Below are 20,701 nucleotides of genomic sequence, written 5' to 3'. Positions count from 1 at the left end.
GTTTAGCTTTTATTTTTTTCTGTAGATTTCTAAAATACATGTCACCGTGATCATTTTGCCTTAACATGAATGATGACAACAATTCCAAGTAATACTTTTTCATCCTTTTGATAGATTGTGTTACTTGGAATTGAATCTCACTTCACTTGTAGCAAAAACAAATTAAGTCTTTCATCTTACAAAACGGTTAGCGCTAAAGATGTCCTCATCTCAGAGATGTCTACTGCTTTCCTTGGGCACTGGATCCGCATAATTCAAAATGTTTCATTTGGGAGAAGATTCAGTAATGTTTGTCCAAACATAAAGAGATGAATTTTCTTGGCTTATAGAATTATATTACTCTGATGGGGAAGAGTGACTTACTTTCCCACATCCAGTACAGCAACTTAGAAAGAGTAAACGTACCCATCTCCTCCACATAGAAATGAGGCATTAGAAATGAAAATTTGTGAGGAAAATGTTATATTTGTACCTTGTAACACTTCCTGTATTGTTCAAATGTCTTTATTTGTAGTTTCCCATATGGAAGACCAATCACACACTGAAGTGGGAAGGTGTTTGGAGAGAGCTTGGCTCTCTTGCAAGAACAGCGTCCTTTTCTGTTCGAGAAGAAAGTGGACACTCCCTTAAATCTTCTCTCTCTGTGAGGCTTTTCATATTGTAAATGGTATACGCGTGCTTTTGAATGCTATAGGAACTGTGAATGTTGCCAAAAGAGCGCTCTCTGCCGCTGGTGCTCAAAACATTAATAATCACTGCAGGCTGTGTGTTTGGTGCTCAGATACCTACTGCGTAGCGCGACTCCTCTCAACAAATCACCCAGCAGGTCACGAGGCAAAGTACTTATCCTCAGTGACCACTGGACTTTGGATGGCTGGAGGGAAGGTTAGCGCTCTCCTCCTCATCCTGCAGAGCTCCATGGGAGAGGATTCCTTTCCCTTCTTCCCACATCTTTTTCTGAAAAGCTGCTGAACACAGTAGAAGAGAGCGTTCCTCCCTCTGTCCTACAGAGCTGCTGGGTTGCTTGTAAGCATTGTATCACCACAGCACTTTGCAGTCTTTGATTTTAACTCACAAAATGCAGGACCATGAGTGGATTTGAAAAGCGTTGCCATATGACCAAGTAATTTCTGCTGGGTACTGTAGACACTACATTTCTGGGGTCTACCACAGCCAGCAGAGCAGATGCGTCTTTGATGCAGCCTGTTAAGACAGAATTGGGTTATCCTATAGGCACATGGTCCTCTCTTGGCTCTCCAATCCATGTAGATGACTTAGCCTTAGCCTGAGAGTGCTACTTGTCTCCCAGCATGTGCCCAGTTTCTGATGGCAAATAACTCATCCTTTGCTTAAAATATATCTAGCTTGTACCAGTTAAATAACTCTGTGTCTTTTTAGCACGCCATGGTAATCGATTCTCGGAACTCTTCAATCTTGCCAAGACGAGGTGCTTTGCTGAAAATTAATCAGGTAGTGTGGACTCCAGTAATAAGTGTGTGCAGCATGTTTGTTTGTTTGCTTTTCTGGTTGATACTGCTCATTTCTGAGTTTATATATTTTAAAGAGAGAATAAATTGAATATAAGAAAATCAATTCAAAATAGTTTTGTGTTCACTTTTCGGCACCAGTGTGTATTTTTAAATCACTAATTCTCTTTATAGAGGAAGATATAAATATGAAAATAAACAATATCATTTCAAAACAGTCTTCAACTATTGGCATTAAATTCTTTAGTTAAAAAATACTGTCACATGCCAAAACTGGATCTGGCAAAATAGACGTTGAGACAACATTTTGTACGATCACGTCCTAATGTGGCTAGACTATGTAGCTATTCATGAGTTTTAAAGTTCATTGCACTTAAGTTATTTTTATAAAAATAACTTTTCAGGATATATGCATAAGTTTAGAAAATGGTTTCCACTATCCACTTGCCTTTCATCTTAAATCAATTAGCTTCTCAGATGTATGCGTTAACAATTAGATTGTATGGTGAATTGAAATGTCATCCTTCCTTCCAGCAAAGTCTGGAAGTGCTAGAGCAGCAACTTGGATCAAATAAGAGCAAGACTGGAAAACTTCCTGTTTGTTCCTCCTAAGCAAAGATGGTGACTGTGATTTGGGGCCTTAATAGGGAAAGGAGTGGAGGGTGTAAAGTGGGGGAAATGGGGATTCTTTCAAGGATACATATGTGATAAAGTGCACACTGTGAACAAGATTACTAAACTATTGATTATTGCCAATCGTTTGTTAGATGTTCAAAACAAAATATCCTGTTTTGCTGCTTGTATTCTATACATTTACCCAGATTTTCGTATAATGCAACTCTACTTTTTATAGGTTTCAGAGTAGCAGCCGTGTTAGTCTGTATTCGCAAATAACACAGCTGCTACTCTGAAACCTGTCATTATGCAAGGCACTGCATTTAGCTGTGTGGAATGGAAAACTATCAACTTCATGAAAAAACTCGTACAGATACAGACAGACATCATCTTCCTTTCCAAATGCAAACAGATGGACATAGTACCAAAAGAACTGAAGGTAAAAAATCCATTACAATCTGCATACCATATAGACTATGCTGACAGCTTGTGCCACACGCTCTCAAAGAAACTGCGGAACCACCTGATCAACATCCTCTACAGCAAACAGGGAAAGATTAAGAATGAGCTCTCAAAACTGGATACTCTCATAAAAAAAACAACCTTCCACACAAACTTCCTCTTGGATGGACTTTACAAAAACTAGACAAGCCATTTACAACACACACTTTGCTTCTCTATAAAAGAAAAAGGACACTAAACTATCTAAACTACTACATGCCACAAAGGGCCACAACAGTGGTTCCCTTAACCCACCCAGCAGTATTGTTAATCTATCCAACTATACCCTTAGCCCAGCAGAAGAATCTGTCCTATCTCGGGGCCTCTCCTTCTGCCTCTCCACCCCCACGAACATGATACAGTTCTGTGGTGACCTAGAATCCTATTTTCTACGTCTCCGACTCAAGGAATATTTCCAACACACCTCTGAACAACATACTAACCCACAGAGACCTTCCTACCAAGACTACAAAAAGAAGGATTCTGGGTGGACTCCTCCTGAAGGTTGAAACAACAGACTGGACTTCTACATAGAGTGCTTCTGCCGATGTGCACGGGCTGAAATTGTGGAAAAGCAGCATCACTTGCCCCATAACCTCAGCCGTGCAGAAAACAATGCCATCCACAGCCTCAGAAACAACTCTGACATCATAATCAAAAAGGCTGACAAAGGAGGTGCTGTCGTCATCATGAATAGATCGGAATATGAACAAGAGGCTGCTAGGCAGCTCTCCAACACCACTTTCTACAAGACATTACCCTCTGATCCCACTTGAGGGTTACCAAAAGAAACTACAGCATTTGCTCAAGAAACTCCCTGAAAAACCACAAGAACAAATCCGCACAGACACACCCCTGGAACCCCGACCTGGGGCATTCTATCTGCTACCCAAGATCCATAAACCTGGAAATCCTGGACGCCCCATCATCTCAGGCATTGGCACCCTGACAGCAGGATTGTCTGGCTATGTAGACTCCCTCCTCAGGCCCTAACCTACTAGCAGTCCTAACTATCTTAGGGACACCACTGACTTCCTGAGGAAACTACAGTCCATCAGTGATCTTCCTGAAAACACCATCTTGGCCACTATGGATGTAGAAGCCCTCTACACCAACATTCCACACACAGATGGACTACAAGCCATCAGGAACACTATCCCCGTTAATGTCACGGCAAACCTGGTGGCTGAACTTTGTGACTTTGTCCTCACCCATAACTATTTCACATTTGGGGACAATGTATACCTTCAAATCAGCAGCACTGATATGGGTTACCCGCATGGCCCCACAGTATGCCAACATTTTTATGGCTGACTTAGAACAACGCTTCCTCAGCTCTCGTCCCCTAATGCCCCTACTCTACTTGCGCTGCATTGATGACATCATCATCTGGACCCATGGAAAAGAAGCCCTTGACGAATTCCACCATGATTTCAACAATTTCCATCCTACCATCAACCTCAGCCTGGACCAGTCCACACAAGAGATCCACTTCCTGGACACTACTGTGCTAATAAGTGATGGTCACATAAACACCACCCTATACCGGAAACCTACTGACCGCTATTCCTGCCTACATGCCTCCAGCTTTCACCCAGACCACACCACACGATCCATCGACTACAGCCAAGCTCTACGATACAACTGCATTTGCTCCAACCCCTCAGACAAACACCTACAAGATCTCTATCAAGCATTCTTACAACTACGATACCTACCTGCTGAAGTGAAGAAACAAATTGACAGCCAGAAGAGTACCTAGAAGTCACCTACTACAGGACAGGCCCAACGAAGAAAACAGAACGCCACTAGCCATCCCCTTCAGCCCCCAACTAAAACCTCTACAACCTATCCTGAAGGGCGACCGATCACTCTCACAAATCTTGGGAGACAGGCCAGTCCTTGCTTACAGACAGCCCCCCATCCTGAAGCAAATTCTCACCAGCAACCACATACCACACAACAGAACCAGTAACCTGGAAACCTATCCTTGCAACAAAGCCCGTTGCCAACTGTGCCCACATATCTATTCAGGGGACACCATCACAGGGCCTAATCACATCAGCCACACTATCAGAGGCTCGTTCACCTGCACATCTACCAATGTGATATATGCCATCATGTGCCAGCAGTACCCCTCTGCCATGTACATTGGTCAGACTGGACAGTCTCTAGGTAAAAGAATAAATGGACACAAATCAGACTTCAAGAATTATAACATTCATAAACCAGTCGCAGAACACTTCAATCTCTCTGGTCACTCGATTACAGACCTAAAAGTCGCAATATTACAACAAAAAGACTTCAAAAACAGACTCCGAGAGACTGCTGAATTGGAATTAATTTGCAAACTGGATACAATTAACCCAGGCTTGAATAAAGACTGGGAGTGGATGGGTCATTACACAAAGTAAAACTATTTCCCCAGGTTTATTTCCCCCCTCTTCCCCCCCCACTGTTCCTCAGATGTTCTTGTTAACTGCTGGAAGTGACCCACCTTGATTATCACTACAAAAGCTGCCACCTCCCTCCCCCCCCCCTGCCCGGCTCTCCTGCTGGTAATAGCTCATCTTAAGTGATCACTCTCCTTACAGTGTGCATGATAACACCCATTTTTTCATGTTCTGTGTGTATATAAATCTCACTGTATTTTCCACTGAATACATCCGATGAAGTGAGCTGTAGCTCACGAAAGCTTATGCTCAAATAAATTGGTTAGTCTCTAAGGTGCCACAAGTACTCCTTTTCTACTTTTATAGTCTTCAGTTATATTTTACTAACTGAAATGTTACTATTTCATGGAAAAAGCTTCAACTGTTTGATGTTAGGTGTCAAACACTGTTGCCCCATTCCACCAAGCTCTTGTTGACAACAAGTGGTGTAGAAATGGGTAGCCATGTTTAACATCCGTGGTAAGAAAGTGTGGTTGACCTTTCATTTCTCTAGGACTCAGTTGTGTTTTTTCACAGGTGTTGAATTCGGTTGCCCAATGTGGAAACTGCTGTTGTCTACATAGAGAACACTGCTGATGGTGACACAGCCTTAGATGAATTATGTTAGGAAGGTCTCCAAAATATGCGTGTTTGTGGTATCTTAAAAGTTTCTGTTTTTTCCTAGGAGCTAGCCGGCTACTCAGGTGGAGATGTGTCCTTTCTAAAAGAGGACTTTGAGCTTCAGCTGAATAAGCAACTTTTATGGGATTCAGTAAGTATTTAAACATTTTCAGTTAACTTCCTAATGTAATAAGTGGGGTGATTTGAATGTTTCTCATGACCCTTTTTCATCGTGCCTTCAAAAAGATTTTACTGACTAAAGCTAGATGTGTAGATACTTTGATTTGCCTTAGAATTAATATGTATTATTTTTCTCATTGTATTAATCTCTTTTTGTGTGACACTTCTGCATCTGTCATAGAAATTTGGAAGCTGGACTTTTTGAAGAGAATGGATAACTCAGACAATTAGGTGTGAGAAATGTTTTCCCTTAAAAAGGAATTCAGTTTGATGTAGCTATATTATGTGGATCTTCTGTCCATAGATACTGTTATTAGCTTTCTCATTGACGGTTGGACCCTTTAGCTCATATTTCTTCTTGTTCTTCTTCCCTTGATTATAAATTTTCTGGTCAGTCTTGTCTGCCTAGATTTTAGTTATACATTTTTGTTTGATTATAATACTATGAGTTTATGGTTATGTACCTGTTATCACCATTATTATCTTCATGTTTTTGTTATTTTCTATGTAAAACCATTGATGGTGAACTGGAAAGCTAACCTCAAAATTGTGCTAACAACATTATACGTTGAATCCCCAACATACCAAGCTGTAGAGAGCATTAAGCACACAAATACATTTGAATTTATCTGTTTAAAAACCCCTCTTTAGGATCTCTAATTCTGTTCTCTTGGGTCCACTGCAGATGTCCCAGAATGATGGATAGATACCAGAAGTTTCATGTATACACTGATTCTTCTTACATCTAACACCTTGAAATTTATCATTGTGTGGTATCTTTAGCCGATAAATTTGAATGTAGTTGTCAACGGCCCCTTATTTTTAACAACTTTAGAACAATATTTTGTGCTAAAGCTTTTTTCACACTTTCACTTGTATGATAGAAATGAAGAATTTTTAAGGTGAAACACTAACCAAACACTTTAATATCTGAGGGGAATGGTAGCAGAAAGGCAGTACTCCCTCAGCCTATGAGCAGAGGATAGCTCATCGCATCATTCTCCACTGACCAACTGGTTGTCTTAAGTGGAGCAATGTTACTGGTTTTGGAAGAGGTCCCTCTTTGGTTAAAAGAAATCTCTGAGGTCAGGTGTGTTAGGGTGGGAAGGAGATAATATACCATGAAAAACAAATTAAGGCATCTTCTATGCTTCAAACGTGAGTCAGTACAAGAGGGGGCCCTTGCTTTGGGGAAGCAAGATGAACTTTTTGAGGTAACACAAGTTTCAACCAAAAAAGCTTTCAGGAAACCATTAATGTGCTATCAGATGATGATTTTTAGGAGGTTCAATTAAATCATGTGCTGTTTTGATTGTGATAGTGCGCTATTGGAGTGACTTTAGTAGTGCTGCTGTATAATCAGCTTGCTTCTCTGTATCAAGGTGTGACTGAAAACAGATGGGCAGTGGAAGGCAAATGGTACTGTTTGGGGGCTTTCAAGGCAGTATGTTCAGTTTTTAACCCTGTATCTCCCATTAAATAAGAAGTTAAAAGGCATTGTATAACAAATGGAAAAAAGGGAAGATAGAGAGCAATCAATATACATTAGAAGTTATGAACTGCAGAAAACTGGTAAGGGAAGCTTAACATATCAGGAAAAAAACAATAGGCAGGGCTCAGAACAATAAAGTAAGAGATTTTAAGTATATTAAGAACAGAAGAAACCTAGCAATGGTGAAGGCTCACTACTAGATGGAGATAGTAGAATTGTTGTTAATAGTGCAGATAAGGCAGAAGTGCTCAGTAAATATTTCTTCTGTACTTGGAGAGAATGAGGATGATGTGCTTGTATCATATGAGAATGAAGTACTTTCCAGCTCATTAGTAACTAAAGAGGATGTTAAATATAATCTACTAGGGATAAATATTTTTAAATTAGCTGGCCTGGATAACTTGCACCCAGTAGTCCTAAAAGAATTGGCTGAGCAGATCTCTGAACCACTGATGTTAATTTTTATTAAATCTTGAATACCAGAGACATTTCAGATGACGAGAACAACGCTAATGTTGTGCCACTATTTTAAAAAGGCAAGCAGGATAACCCAGGTAACTATAGGCCAATTAACCTTAAATCCGTCCTAGGCAAAATAATGGAATAACTGATCGTGGACTCAATTGATAAAGAATTAAAGGATAGAATATAATTAATGCCAGTCAGCATGGCTTTATGGAAAAAAGGTAATGTCAGACAAACCTGATTTCATTCTTTGTTGAGATGACAAGTTTAGCTGATAAAAGTAAACTGCATAGATGTAATATACTTAGACTGTTGTAATATGTTTGACTTAGTACCACGTGACATTCTGGTTTAAAAAATTAGCATTATGTAGTTTGATTAAAAAAATTAACATTACACAGTATCAATAGACCCCTTGTTAAATGGATTCAAAACTGGCTGGCTGACAGATTTCAAACAGTCATTGTCAAGGGGAAATCATAATTGAATAGGGGTGTTTCTACTGGCAGTGTTCCTCAGAAATCAGTACTAAGCCTGACAGTATTCAGCCCTTTCATCAATGATCTGGAAGTGTAAATTTGAAATCACTGCTGATATAATTTATGGATGACACAAAGATTGACACACTGGTAAATATTGATGGGAGCAGTGCAATCATACAGAGCAATCTGGATTGCTTGGTAAACTGGGCCAATTCAAAGAAAATGCATTTCAGTATGGCTAAGTGCAAAGTTATACATCTAGAAACTAGGAATGCAGGCCATACTTTCAGAATGGGTGATTATGTCCTGAAAAGGAGTAACTCTGAAAAGGATTTATGGGTTATAGTGGACATGCTCCCATGCAATGTTGTAGTAAAGAGGGCAAATGTGATCTTTGGATATGTAAACAGGAGAGTAGTGAATAGGAATAGGGAGGTGGTTTTACCTCTGTAAATGGTATTGGTGAAATCAATACTAGAATACTGCATACAGTGCTGGTGTCCATATTTTAAAAAACATGTTGAAAAATTGGAGAGGGTGCAGAAAAGAACTACAAGAATGATTAGAGGGCTGGAGAAAATAACTTAGAGTGAGAGACTTAAAGAGCTTAATTTGTTTAGCTTATCAAAAAGAAGATTGAGCGGTAACTTGATTACAGAGTATAAGTATTTTATGGGGATGAAATACCAGGTACTAAAGAGCTCTTTAATCTAGCAGAGAAAGACATAACAAGAACCAGTGGCTGGAAGTGGAAACCAGACACATTCAGTTTAGAAATAAGGCATAGATTTTTAACATTTGGTGTGAACAACCACTGGGAGAAACTACCAAGGGAAATGGTGGATTCTTTATTTATTGATGTCTTCAAATCAAAACTGAATGCCTTTCTGGAAGATATGCTTTAGTCATACAGAAGTTGTAGAGATTTAGCACTGCTTCTTTGTTGCTGTTGCTTGCTACATTCTGCTAGTCCATTTACTTATAGGAAATTAAACTTTTGAGTCGGTTTAACATAAAATGCATTACAGCAGTGCACACATGGCTCTGAACTGCTGTCTACTTACTACTTTCATTAATAATTCTGGGCCAGATTCTGTCATCCATACTCATTCAGAATAGTAATTTGCAAGTAGCGCCACTGAAGAAATGGTTAAAGTATTATTCATTGTAAGGGAATGTGTAAAAATTTGGCCTTCTGTGTTTAGGTTGTGTGTACTGAGAGTCTGTGTATCTGCAGTAAAACTATACTTTTTATTTTTTATTTGATTATAGGTTTTTATAGACTTTTGGGAGACCCAGCTGCGCAACAGTATTTTCCTTCTATTTTGTACACTCAGTGCGGGCTACCAGTACAGTTTATTATTGTGATTTGGTTACCAGTAAATTTACCCAATATGTTATGCTATGTAGGCTAGTAGATAAGGTTGTTTTTTTTTAAATTACAGGGGCCATATAGCTTCCATTCTTAATAGATGTTCTCTAGGGATAAAGCGTGTTCTAATGTTGAAATCACAGGGAGCAACTGATGTCAAAATGACAATTTTATATTATTTTGGGGAAAAGCATGAGAGAGGCAAGATATGAAAACGGCTGAGAGCGTGGGAGCCAGACTTGACTTTTTCAAATTGAAAAATAGCACGATACTTTAACAATTCTTCTGATAATGTAACACTACATACTTCAGAAAGAGGGCAGCAGTGGCCAACAGTTCTTCTGAAAATACATTTGTTAGAGATTAGATACTACACACAAGCATATTCTGATCTCGCGTAGCTCCTAGTAAAGCCAGTGGGAGCTCTGCATGTGTCTTGAATGGCAGAATTTGACCAACACTGTTATACGGTATCTGAATAATACACAATTTTAAAAAACAAATTTGCTTTTTTTCCTAAGGTTTTTTCAGCAACTCTCTGGGGTGGAATGTTGGTTCCTATTGGAGATAAACCCTCCAGTATTGCTGATAGGCAAGTAATGCATTTAATTCTCATTGTCCTGTTTGACTCTCTGTTCATTGTTTTCTGTAAACTCAGACAATATACTGTGAAAACTCCGTAGTTGCTGTTTCTTTTGCATTAAGAAGGGGAGGTTTTCCTTTCTTCCTTTCTGTCTTGTTATGGGTACTAAACCAGGCAAGATCCCGTTTAATTTGAGCACCACATTAACATTTCAAGCATACCTCATATTCATCATTTCCATAATAAAGGTTGTTATATAAACTTGCAGTGGTTGCCATTAAATAGCAAATGTGTGTCACCTTCAATAGTTAAATTTACCATATTATTTGCATAATTACCCATTGTAAGCTTAGGAAATATTGCAGAGAAGGTAAATACATTGAGTGGTAACCCCATCTTATAACAGTGGTGTATTCTAGCTCGGGCTTTAAAATACAGATCTTTAACAAATGTTTGTAACAGTAATGCCATAAATATAAAGGGAAGGGTAACCACCTTTCCGTATACAGTGCTATAAAATCCCTCCCGGCCAGAGGTAAAACCTTTCACCTGTAAAGGGTTGAGAAGCTAAGGTAACCTCGCTGGCACCTGACCCAAAATGACCAATGAGGGGACAAGACCCTTTCAAATCCAGGGAGGGGGGGAACAAAGGGTCTGTCTGTCTGTGTGATGCTTTTGCCGGGAACAGATCAGAAATGCAGCCTTCCAACTCCTGTTAAATTAGTAAGTAATCTAGCTAGAAAATGTGTTAGATTTTCTTTTGTTTAATGGCTGGTAAAATAAGATGTGCTGGAGGGAATGTATATTCCTGTTTTTGTGTCTTTTTGTAACTTAAGGTTTTGCCTAGACAGGTTCTCTATGTTTTGAATCTGTAAGGTATTTACCATCCTGATTTTACAGAGGTGATTCTTTTACCTTTAATTAAAATTCTTCTTTTAAGAACCTGATTGATTTTTCATTGTTCTTAAGATCCAAGGGTTTGGGTCTGTGTTCACCTGTACCAATTGGTGAGGATTATTATCAAGCCTTCCCCAGGAAAGGGGGTGTAGGACTTGGGGGAAAACGTCTCCAAGTGGTCTCTTTTTCTGTTCTTTGTTTAAAACGCTTGGTGGTGGCAGCATACTGTTCGAGGACAAGGTAAAGTTTGTAACTTGGGGAAGTTTTTAACCTAAGCTGGTAAGAATAAGCCTAGGGAGTCTTTCATTCAGGTCCCCACATCTGTACCCTAGAGTTCAGAGTGGGGAAGGAACCTTGACAAGTAAATATTTAGACTTTGATATTTGTAAATAATAATCCTGTGAACTGCTTTAACTTTAAGCCATGTTTAGATGTTGTGTTATGGGTACAGGTAGAACATATTAAGACAGTTGGAACTTACTGAGAACTAAGTTCAGGATTCTGCATTTCTCTTCCAATGGTGAGTACCATCAGCACCTAACCCTGTAAAGGAACTGCATTTCTTACACTGATTGTGACATCAGGCATAGCAAAGGAAATGCAGACCCCTGTATTTTGGTCTTGGTAAGTAAAGATTGATTTTTTTTTTTTCAAATAATTTTAAAATGCTTTTATTTTTAATTTAAGTAAACCTAAATATGTCCTCCTCTTGATTTGAGTTGTTTATAGCTCTTGTATTTTCTTAAAAGCATTTCACTTGTAAAAAGGTTTCCTGTAATTCTGAATATAAATTTAAAAGAATTGATAAGTGTATATTTTACAATTTAACTAGAACACTTTCACTAAGGATTATTTATTTGATTAAAAATGACTTTGCTCATTAGGTTTTACCTTGGTGGACCAACGAGTGTGCGTGGATTCAGTATGTACAGCATTGGACCCCAAAGCGAAGGTGTGAGACTCTTAAATCCCAGTCTAATATCAACGTAATAATAATAATATTTAAGGCTAGGGTTTGTATCTTTGTTACTTATTACAAATTTCAAATAACTGGAAACTGCTCTGCCTCTGGCATTTTTTTCTCAGAAAGGGTGGGTATAATCCCAAGGGTCTGAGAAGTTTTAGGTGTCTTTGATCTCCTATTACGTTACTAGTTCACCATGGAACAAAGCCAGTAGCCCTCAGGTATATTTCTAGACTACTTATACTTCTTCTAAACTGACTCTGCATGTAGGCTTGTTTAGGCTATTGTACCTTTACTCCTTACACAGTCTTCTCTAAGCTTTCTCATTTCTAAAGGAATATCTAAAACTTCCCGATATCCTTCAAAGGGTATTAAGATATTGTGTATGTGTGGCTAGTACTAAAACAAGTTGAGGGTGAGGCAGAGTTAATACTGCTTCAGTAGCCCTGCTGCTTTCTTAAGATATCCTTGCAAGAGACAGGGCTAACAAAATGTCTTTGACCTTCAAGAGCTTCATCTGAATTTACTGATGTTTGTTTACAGGAGTGACTTAGATTTCAGTCTCCAGTGAGTCACCTTGATTTTTTGCAAACTACCTTCTAAGATTTAAAAAACAAAATGTGGTTAGAGTAGTGATTGTACTGAATCTATATTTGGAACAGCATACGCTCATGTAGTTTATATATAAAACAATGGCGTTCTGTTTAGGAGAAAGGTAGTGAAAGATGATAGGGATTTGGGAGCCAGGAGCTTCCTCAGTTCTAATCCTTGCTCTACTACTGTCTTCATGTGACTGTAAAATAGTCACTCAATCATATCATTTCCCTTTCTTTAAAATGGGGATACCTGTTTCAGAGGTGTACAGTAGGTGGACTGTGCTGAACACCGAACAGGTCCCTGCTCCAAATAGCTAGTCTAAAGGCAGAGATAAAAAAGGAAGAGTACCGAGGAGAATTAAAGGGTGTTAGCTAAGTGTTAATTTATCCTTGTTGGAGGTGGGAACCTCTGGTAAGTGGGTTGTAGCTATATAAAGCAATTTAGGAAGTTCCTCCTGTATCGTATGTAGAAAAGTTTCCATTTGGTGTATTCCATGGTAAATGCTGTTTTTACAATGTTTTCCTCATGTAGGTGATTACCTTGGAGGAGAAGCCTATTGGGCTGGGGGCCTACACTTGTACACACCTCTCCCTTTTCGGCCAGGTCGTGGGGGATTTGGAGACCTCTTTAGAACACACTTCTTCCTCAATGCTGGAAACCTCTGCAATCTTAACTACGGTAAGAAGCAAGATACTTATAAACCATTGCAACCTGATCCACCAAGTCCAAAGAGCATGATAAAGTTGTTAGATATTTGTTCACTCAAAGCTATTAGTTTACAGCGTATAATATAGTGGGCCAATAAAAGACAACTTTTGGTAGGCTGCATATTTGAACAGTAACTTTAGTAAACCTCTATCTACAGCACTTGGTTTTAAAGCCTGTTGGGCCAGGAACTTTTCAAGTTGCAGAAGCGGTGGGTGGAAGTCTAATTGTGGTATTTCCATATATTTGTTCACCTTCTGGTGTGCTTGCTTGGGGCTGGTCTACACTATGCAGTTAGGTCGACATAAGGCAGCTTACGTCAACCTACTTATGTCAGTGTCTACGCTACAATATTCATCCCGCCGATGTAAGCGCCCTACTACACCGATATAATAACTGCATGTCCACGAGAGGTGTAGAGCTCATGTCGGTGTAGTTAAGTCAACACAGTGTCTGTGTAGACACTGCTTTACTTAGATCGCTGTTGGCTGTCTTGTCAGTTTTCAGGGCAGGAGCCGTGAAATTGATGAGGCTCCCCAGCTCCCAGCAGGGAGAGGAGGGGCCTAAGAAACAGGGGCAGGTAGGTCCCGCTCCCCGGCACGAGAAGCCCCAGGTGGCTTCCCCCTGCTCCTGGAGAGGAACCAGGACCAGAGAAGGGTTGGCATCCCACTGGGAGCCTGTGGAACAGCAAGTCCCAGCAAGGAGCTGCCACCCGAGCTGTGAGACTGGACTGTTCACTCCCCCCACTGTGCCTCTTAGGTTGGTGGAAGCACTCCTGGTGAGGATGAACACCACAAATTCAGGGAGGGTAATGTGGGCACTCACCAATACAGTAATATTGCAATGGCTGTAAGTCAACATAATGTAGTCAACTTATCTTTCTAGTGCAGATATACCCTTACTGCCCACTATCCCAGGCAGACTACTCTGAAAAGGGTTTGCAGGCAAACAGAAGAATCAAACTAGAATTCTATGCTCAGATTAATTAAACTTGGTAGTACCATAACATGTCCAAGGGTGCAATAACTAGTTTGATTCCCCCCCCACCACACACACTTTACTCCTTCAGCTTCCTTTTCTTCCAAAGTCTCTTCAGCTATTTTGCTGGAAATAGTGTGAGCAGCTAATATTATAGTGACATTTGTTACCTTTGTAGCTTGAAGGAAGAGGTGAATTAACTCATGCAGTGAAGGTGCATTTTATATACAATTGAGCAGCACAGGCATCTGATTTAAAATCAGTAGAAATTTATTGAAGATGCTAAATGCTCTCTTTAATACTGGGTACCATAACCGTGGAAAGTAGACAGTGGCTCTTAAATACCAGAAAGGAAGTGCAGAGTAGTGATTCCTGAATCTGAGATGGATCTGAGATGCTGAGGATCCATGGGAGTTGTAGACACTTTGTATGGAGTGGGGTTTGAGTCTTTGTTTGTAGTGGATGTTCCGAAGTGCTAGGTGTACTGGCCCTGAAAATTGTAGTTGGCCCTTGAACTTCTTGATGGTGTGGTTTGATTACCAGTCTCCAAATGTTTCTTTCCCTTCTCAGGTGAAGGTCCCAAAGCTCATCTCCGGAAGCTGGCTGAGTTCATCCGATGGTCTTACGGTGCTGGAATAGTGCTCAGACTTGGAAACATTGCTAGATTAGAACTTAACTACTGTATCCCTATGGGAGTACAGGGTAGTGACAGGTTTGTGTGTTTACAGTTTTTTTAGAATATTGACTAATTTTTAAGAGTACCTAGAATCTTATTCATCTGCTTTAGTGAGAATTTTAGTCTTGTGTGTTCTTTATCTATTTATTCCTTGGAGATTTCTCAGCACTGAAGCATTTTTCTTTCAGCCAACTTTTTCCACATTGGTTTCAGAAGTACTTCTCAATTTAGAACCATTTATATCTCAGGTTTCAAAGTTCACTGAACTTTGAGTTCAGCTGTTGAAATTGTATGAATAAAAGTGTGGCAGGTTCTATTTCTTTACAATAAGGAAATACAGACTCAAACAGCTGATGATGCTTTCCTTATCCATTCAAAAAAATTTTAAAGGTTACCAAACATGGAATTTCCCACCTGGAAAAAGTAAGCTTTTTAGAAAGTTAGGCATTGATAATGGGAGGGCAGGGTTATAATTGTATTTTGCAGCCAGCTATGATTTTATCTACTGAGTGAATGGTACAATACACCATCAGAAAGCTTCAGTGGGAATACAGTTTCAGATTTTGCAAATAGACTTTTGCTGACCTCAAGTTTTATTTTCTGAGTTGTTGACATAGTTAAGATGGATCCTTAAAGTTTTATCGTGCCAAATTCTGTTAACTTCATTAGGGCTAAAGGTGGTGTGAGAGAGTGCAGAATTTGGCCTGTAATCTTCCATTACTGATAGGCTGAAAAGCATGGGAAATATTTAACGTAGCTTTTTTTCCTCAAAATATATTTGAATTGTAGTTTTCCAAGGATTAAAAATAGTGAAAATCTGAGGGGGAGGGCACTGTCCAAAGATACCTTATGTATCATGCTAATACTATGCACTGTATTGCCTTTTTCTTTCAGGATATGTGATGGTGTCCAGTTTGGAGCTGGAATAAGATTCCTGTAATATTACAGAAACACTTCACGCTTCTGTCAAAAAAGAGAGCACTTGAATAAAATATGGCTCACAGTGATTCCAGTTTTTTTTTTCCTTGAAGTATAAATGTGCCTTTGAATGATTAACCTCTCAGACTTCACAGGAAACTACATTAAAGAATTATTCTGGAAAGGTGCACTGTACCTCTGATTTTTATCAAAGGCAGGCGGACTCTTTCATGGGATTTTAAAACTATTTTAACTTTTACTGAGGCTGTTGATACTTAAAATGAAAAAAAAAAAATAGGTATATTGGAAACTAGTTCTGGGATAACTCCACAGCATTATAATTGTCAGTGGACTACTTGTCTCATAAAACCCTAACAGATGTTTAGGGTGGCCCTACTATATACATATACCATGTAAAGGTTAATACAGTGGGATATTCTTTTTCTGTACTTACATTATGCCGAGTTGGATGAATAGAGAGAATGCCATGAAAAATTCCAGTATCAAGCACTTTTCAGTGTGTAACAAGCATAATGGTTATACCTACAGGAAAGTACTCTGATAAAAATACTATTTTGAGTGTTGTAAAATGAGCTGTATTGGACCCTAAAAACTTTGCCCTTTTTTCAAAAATTTGAACCCAACTGTCCTGAATGAATGAATAGTAAAATTCAAAGACTAAATTTGTAGACATTCTTGATTCAGAAACAGCTGATTCGTCAGACTCTCAGTGAAGCAGGCAGTTAAAATACGTTGTCATATTTATGACAAATTTCCTGCTCTACCTTGGTGGGTCTTGCGCTTATTGGCGGATTTGCTTGCCTTGGAGCTTCACGGCAGCCCTCAGTTTGGCTGTTTTTCTGAATCCACAGTCCAGGTCGACTCCTCCTGTGTCTGACCAGGAGTTGGGAGGATTTGGGGGGAACCCGGGCCCACCCTCTACTCTGGGTTCCAGCCCAGGGCCCTGTGGAATGCAGCTGTCTAGAGTGCCTCCTGGAACAGCTGTGTGACAGCTACAACTCCCTGGACTACTTCCCCGTGGCCTCCTCCCAACACCTTCTTTATCCTCGCCACAGGACCTTCCTCCTGGTGTCTGATGATGCTTGTACACCTCAGTCCTCCAACAGTCCGCGTTCTCACTCTCAGCTCCTCGTGCCTCTTACTCCCAGCTCCTCACACACACACCATAAACTGAAGTGAGCTCCTTTTTAAAACACAGGTGCCTTGATTAGCCTGCCTTAATTGATTCTAGCAGCTTCTTGATTGGCTGCAGGTGTTCTAATCAGCCTGTCTTAATTGTCTCCAGAAGGTTCCTGATTGTTCTGGAACCTTCCCTGTTACCTTACCCGGGAAAAGGGACCTACTTAGCCTGGGCTAATATATCTGCCCTCTATTACTCTCCTGTAGCCATCTGGCCCGACCCTGTCACATATTGTACTGTAGACAAGTCTTGCAGTGCCAGGTTTAAAAGCTGCATTTTGTACTTCAATACTTTCTGCAGCAGTTGCAAAAAAAAAAAAAAAAAAAAATTGTCGACTTCTATATTTGAGATCTGATACTACTATCATATTACTTGGTTGTATATCAAAGGCGAGTTTTGACTTTTATATCCATTTCACTTTTAAATTGCACTCTGCTATAATGGCTAAGCATATTTTTGAGTTTTAAAAGCATTCTTATAAGATAGCTAGTGTAAATCACTTGCCCTGTTCTAATGACTGCTTTCAAGTCACTTCAGTAGATTTATTCCATATAAATTTAACACAGATTTGTTAAATTGTCATTGAAATGTTCCAGCACAGGCATAAAATCTGCTTGCCGTACATCAAAATCTACTCTTTTGTTAGTCCATTGTAGAAATTAAAAATAGGTAATAAAATGGCTCGTCCTGGAGAAGTAGAGTCTTGCATGTCTATTAATGCAACTCAACTATCTTACTTTGTTCAGTTGGTTTTCCTGGTGTCTAAGTCCTTTGGAGCCCTTATGCAGTGCTGATCCTCAACTAGAAAATAGTCAAGGGACTACTTGGTCATTGGGCACGAACACGTTCTCTTGAATTGCTCTGTCCTGCTGAAGGCTCAGGTTTACCACACTTGCAAAATACTGTGACTTTAATGGCGAAAGCTATAAAGCCCAGGAGTGAAATCTTCGTCCCACTGAACTTAATGGCAAAACTCCCATTAATTTAATGAGGCTAAGATTTCACCCCAGATGTTTTGGTGTTGGCGAAAGTTGCTGCTTCACTCATAGGTATAACCCACTTAAACATGGTGTTGATTTGCGTGGTTGTGTGAACCTCTGCTTTCCCAAACATCTGTCTGTTTTAAAATACTGCATCAACAGGATAGCAAACTTGAAATGGAGTGCATAGATTGTCAGTAACAGTATAGGTTTAAAGAACCTTTATCTGATTGAATCATTAGCAGTGTATTGAAAAGCAAATGCAGTTTAGTTCTTGGAATTAAAATTGACCACATGATAAATTAATATTTAACAAAGCAGTTACGAGGGACTGTTTTTTACTGTTAAGTCTTATTACATTAAGGGGCTCAACAAATGAGTGTTTCCCGGTAGTGTTTATGCATTTTGACATAACTCCTTTTCAGTAGGAGTGGGAATATTTACATAATAAAGGGTAATCTAAGCATTCTTTCATGGCAGTTAAAAGTAGAATTTGTCCAAGTTGTTCAGGCTTCTAAGCTAGATTAATTTCTACTAGCTTTGTCACTCTCCAGAGATATGAAAAGCTCCTTATATACACATGAGGCTTGTTGCCAGATGAAAGAACAGGTCAATTAAAATCTTGTACTTTCCAGCGCTAGAGAATGCCAAGGCCACAACCGTCAGTCATTTTAAAAGGCAAGGTGACGTGCCTGAATTGAATCCTAAACATCTATAAAAATTGCTTCAGTTTTCATGCTAAGAAATTACAGTTAATCCCAACCTTAATTTCCAGAAAACTGATCTGATATTGAACTGTTGAAGGATAATGAATGACTGAGTTGGTTTTTGGCATATATTGCCTTTAGAAGAGTTGATGTGGTATGTGTAGAAGAATTTCCCTGAAGCAATCATATAAATCAAACACTTTTATTTCCAGGGATCACTCCAGGCTAACATGGTTGTAGTTGACATACCTCCAATTGAAACTTATTGCTGCCACCTCAGTGGATATGTCTACACTGCAATATAAGTTGAGAATTAATAGGACTTGAGTCATCTGACCGTGTGTTAGAGAACCCAGGGCTTAAGCATCTACACTGATTGTCAACCACAGGTTAATAATTTTCTGACCTGGGCTTGAACCCGGAACTCCAGTGTCCACACTATAGCACACAGACCGGAGTCAAACTAACCATATCACAGCCTCTATCGCCCTCCCAAAATGTGGCCACTCTAGCTCTTTGATTGTGGTGCAATGTGAGGAAACTTGACTGTTCACCCTGCACACTACTGGAAGTTTGAACAACCCCCAACACATCCTGCTGAGCAGTCATTTTGGTCTGTGCGCTCCACAGCAGCGGAAGTGAGCAACATGGAGAAGGCGCCTTTTGAAGAACTACACTTGCTTGAACTTTCACTCCTGTGTCAGAAATGGGCAGAGCTTCCATGAGACACTGGTGGACATTTTGGCTGTGTTTTCTGATCCACTGAAGGGCACCTGACAGTTATGATGGAGGAGGGGAGGACACAAACATGGCAGAGTCAAACTGGCTGATTCTGCTCATGTCAGGGGACATCAGCAGCTGTCTTAGACTGGCATTTCTGGAGCTGAGTGGTCAGACCACATCGTCATGCAGACCTGAGCTGATCCTCAGTGGGTCCAGAACTTTTGCGAAAGAAAACTACATTTCTGGAACTTTGTGAGCAGCTTGCCCCAACCCTTCAGCACAAAGACGCATGAGGGTGGCCATGCTGGTCCAGAAGTGGGTTGCTATAAACATCTGGAAACTGGCCACCCCAAATTGCTACAGGTCTGTTGCCAGCAGCGGCACCGACTTGGTGGGTGGTGCAGGGCTGGAGCACCCACAGGGAAAAATTAGTGAGTGCTCAGCACCCCCCAGCAGCCAAGCTCCCCCGTCCTCACTTCTCTTCTTCCCCCCCGCCCCTAAGTGTGCCATGTCCCCACCCCACCCCCTCCCTCCCAGCACTTCCCCCCCCCCCCCTGTCTAACAGCTGTTTGGCGGCACTTAGGACTTTCGGGGAGGAGCAGGGACACAGTGTGCTCAGGGGAGGAGGTGGAGAAGAAGCAGGGCAGGGGCAGAGACTTGGGGGAAAGGGGTGGAAAAAGGGAGGGGTGGAGCCAGGGGCGGGGGGGCAGGGTCGAGCACCCACCGGGCAGAGGGGAAGTTGGTGCCAATGGTTGCCAGACTGTTTGGTATTGGAAAGTCAATTGCAGGTAAAGTGGCGGTGAAGGTTTCTGAGGCAATCAAGCATGTGGTTTACCCCAAAGTGGCGTTCGTAAAAGGTATGCCTGAGGTAATTGGTGGCTTTGAGGCAATGGAGTTTCCAAATTTTGATGGAGCCATTGATGGGACTCGTGCCCATAGTTTGCCCTTCTCAAGGACCACGAGTACATAAATCGCAAAATTATACAGGTACTTGTGGACTGCAGAGGTCATTCTATGAATGTCAATGTGGGTTGCACTGGAAAAAGTTCATGATGTCTTTCATTGATCAGGAGTCTACATTCATGGACAGGCTGGGACACTGTTCCCACCAAATGGCATAGTCAC

General features: G+C 40.4%; 1 protein-coding gene across 1 annotated transcript in view; it reads left to right on the top strand.

The window, feature by feature from the left end:
* SAMM50 (SAMM50 sorting and assembly machinery component) overlaps positions 1–16,054 on the top strand; it is a 34,190-nt gene extending 18,136 nt beyond the window's left edge. Inside the window, exons 8-15 of the mRNA XM_037914760.2 lie at positions 515–643; positions 1,399–1,470; positions 5,721–5,807; positions 10,169–10,239; positions 12,012–12,079; positions 13,220–13,366; positions 14,942–15,083; positions 15,942–16,054. Coding sequence (XP_037770688.1) covers positions 515–643; positions 1,399–1,470; positions 5,721–5,807; positions 10,169–10,239; positions 12,012–12,079; positions 13,220–13,366; positions 14,942–15,083; positions 15,942–15,987 — 762 coding nt within the window. The 3' untranslated portion in view covers positions 15,988–16,054. The remainder of the gene's footprint in view (positions 1–514; positions 644–1,398; positions 1,471–5,720; positions 5,808–10,168; positions 10,240–12,011; positions 12,080–13,219; positions 13,367–14,941; positions 15,084–15,941) is intronic.
* Positions 16,055–20,701: the final 4,647 nt, after the last annotated feature.

The sequence above is a fragment of the Chelonia mydas genome, chromosome 1 (assembly GCF_015237465.2).
Source record: "Chelonia mydas isolate rCheMyd1 chromosome 1, rCheMyd1.pri.v2, whole genome shotgun sequence".
NCBI classification, from domain to species: domain Eukaryota; kingdom Metazoa; phylum Chordata; order Testudines; family Cheloniidae; genus Chelonia; species Chelonia mydas.
Note: the sequence above shows the minus strand (reverse complement) of the source record. Positions and strands in the feature narration are given on the sequence as shown.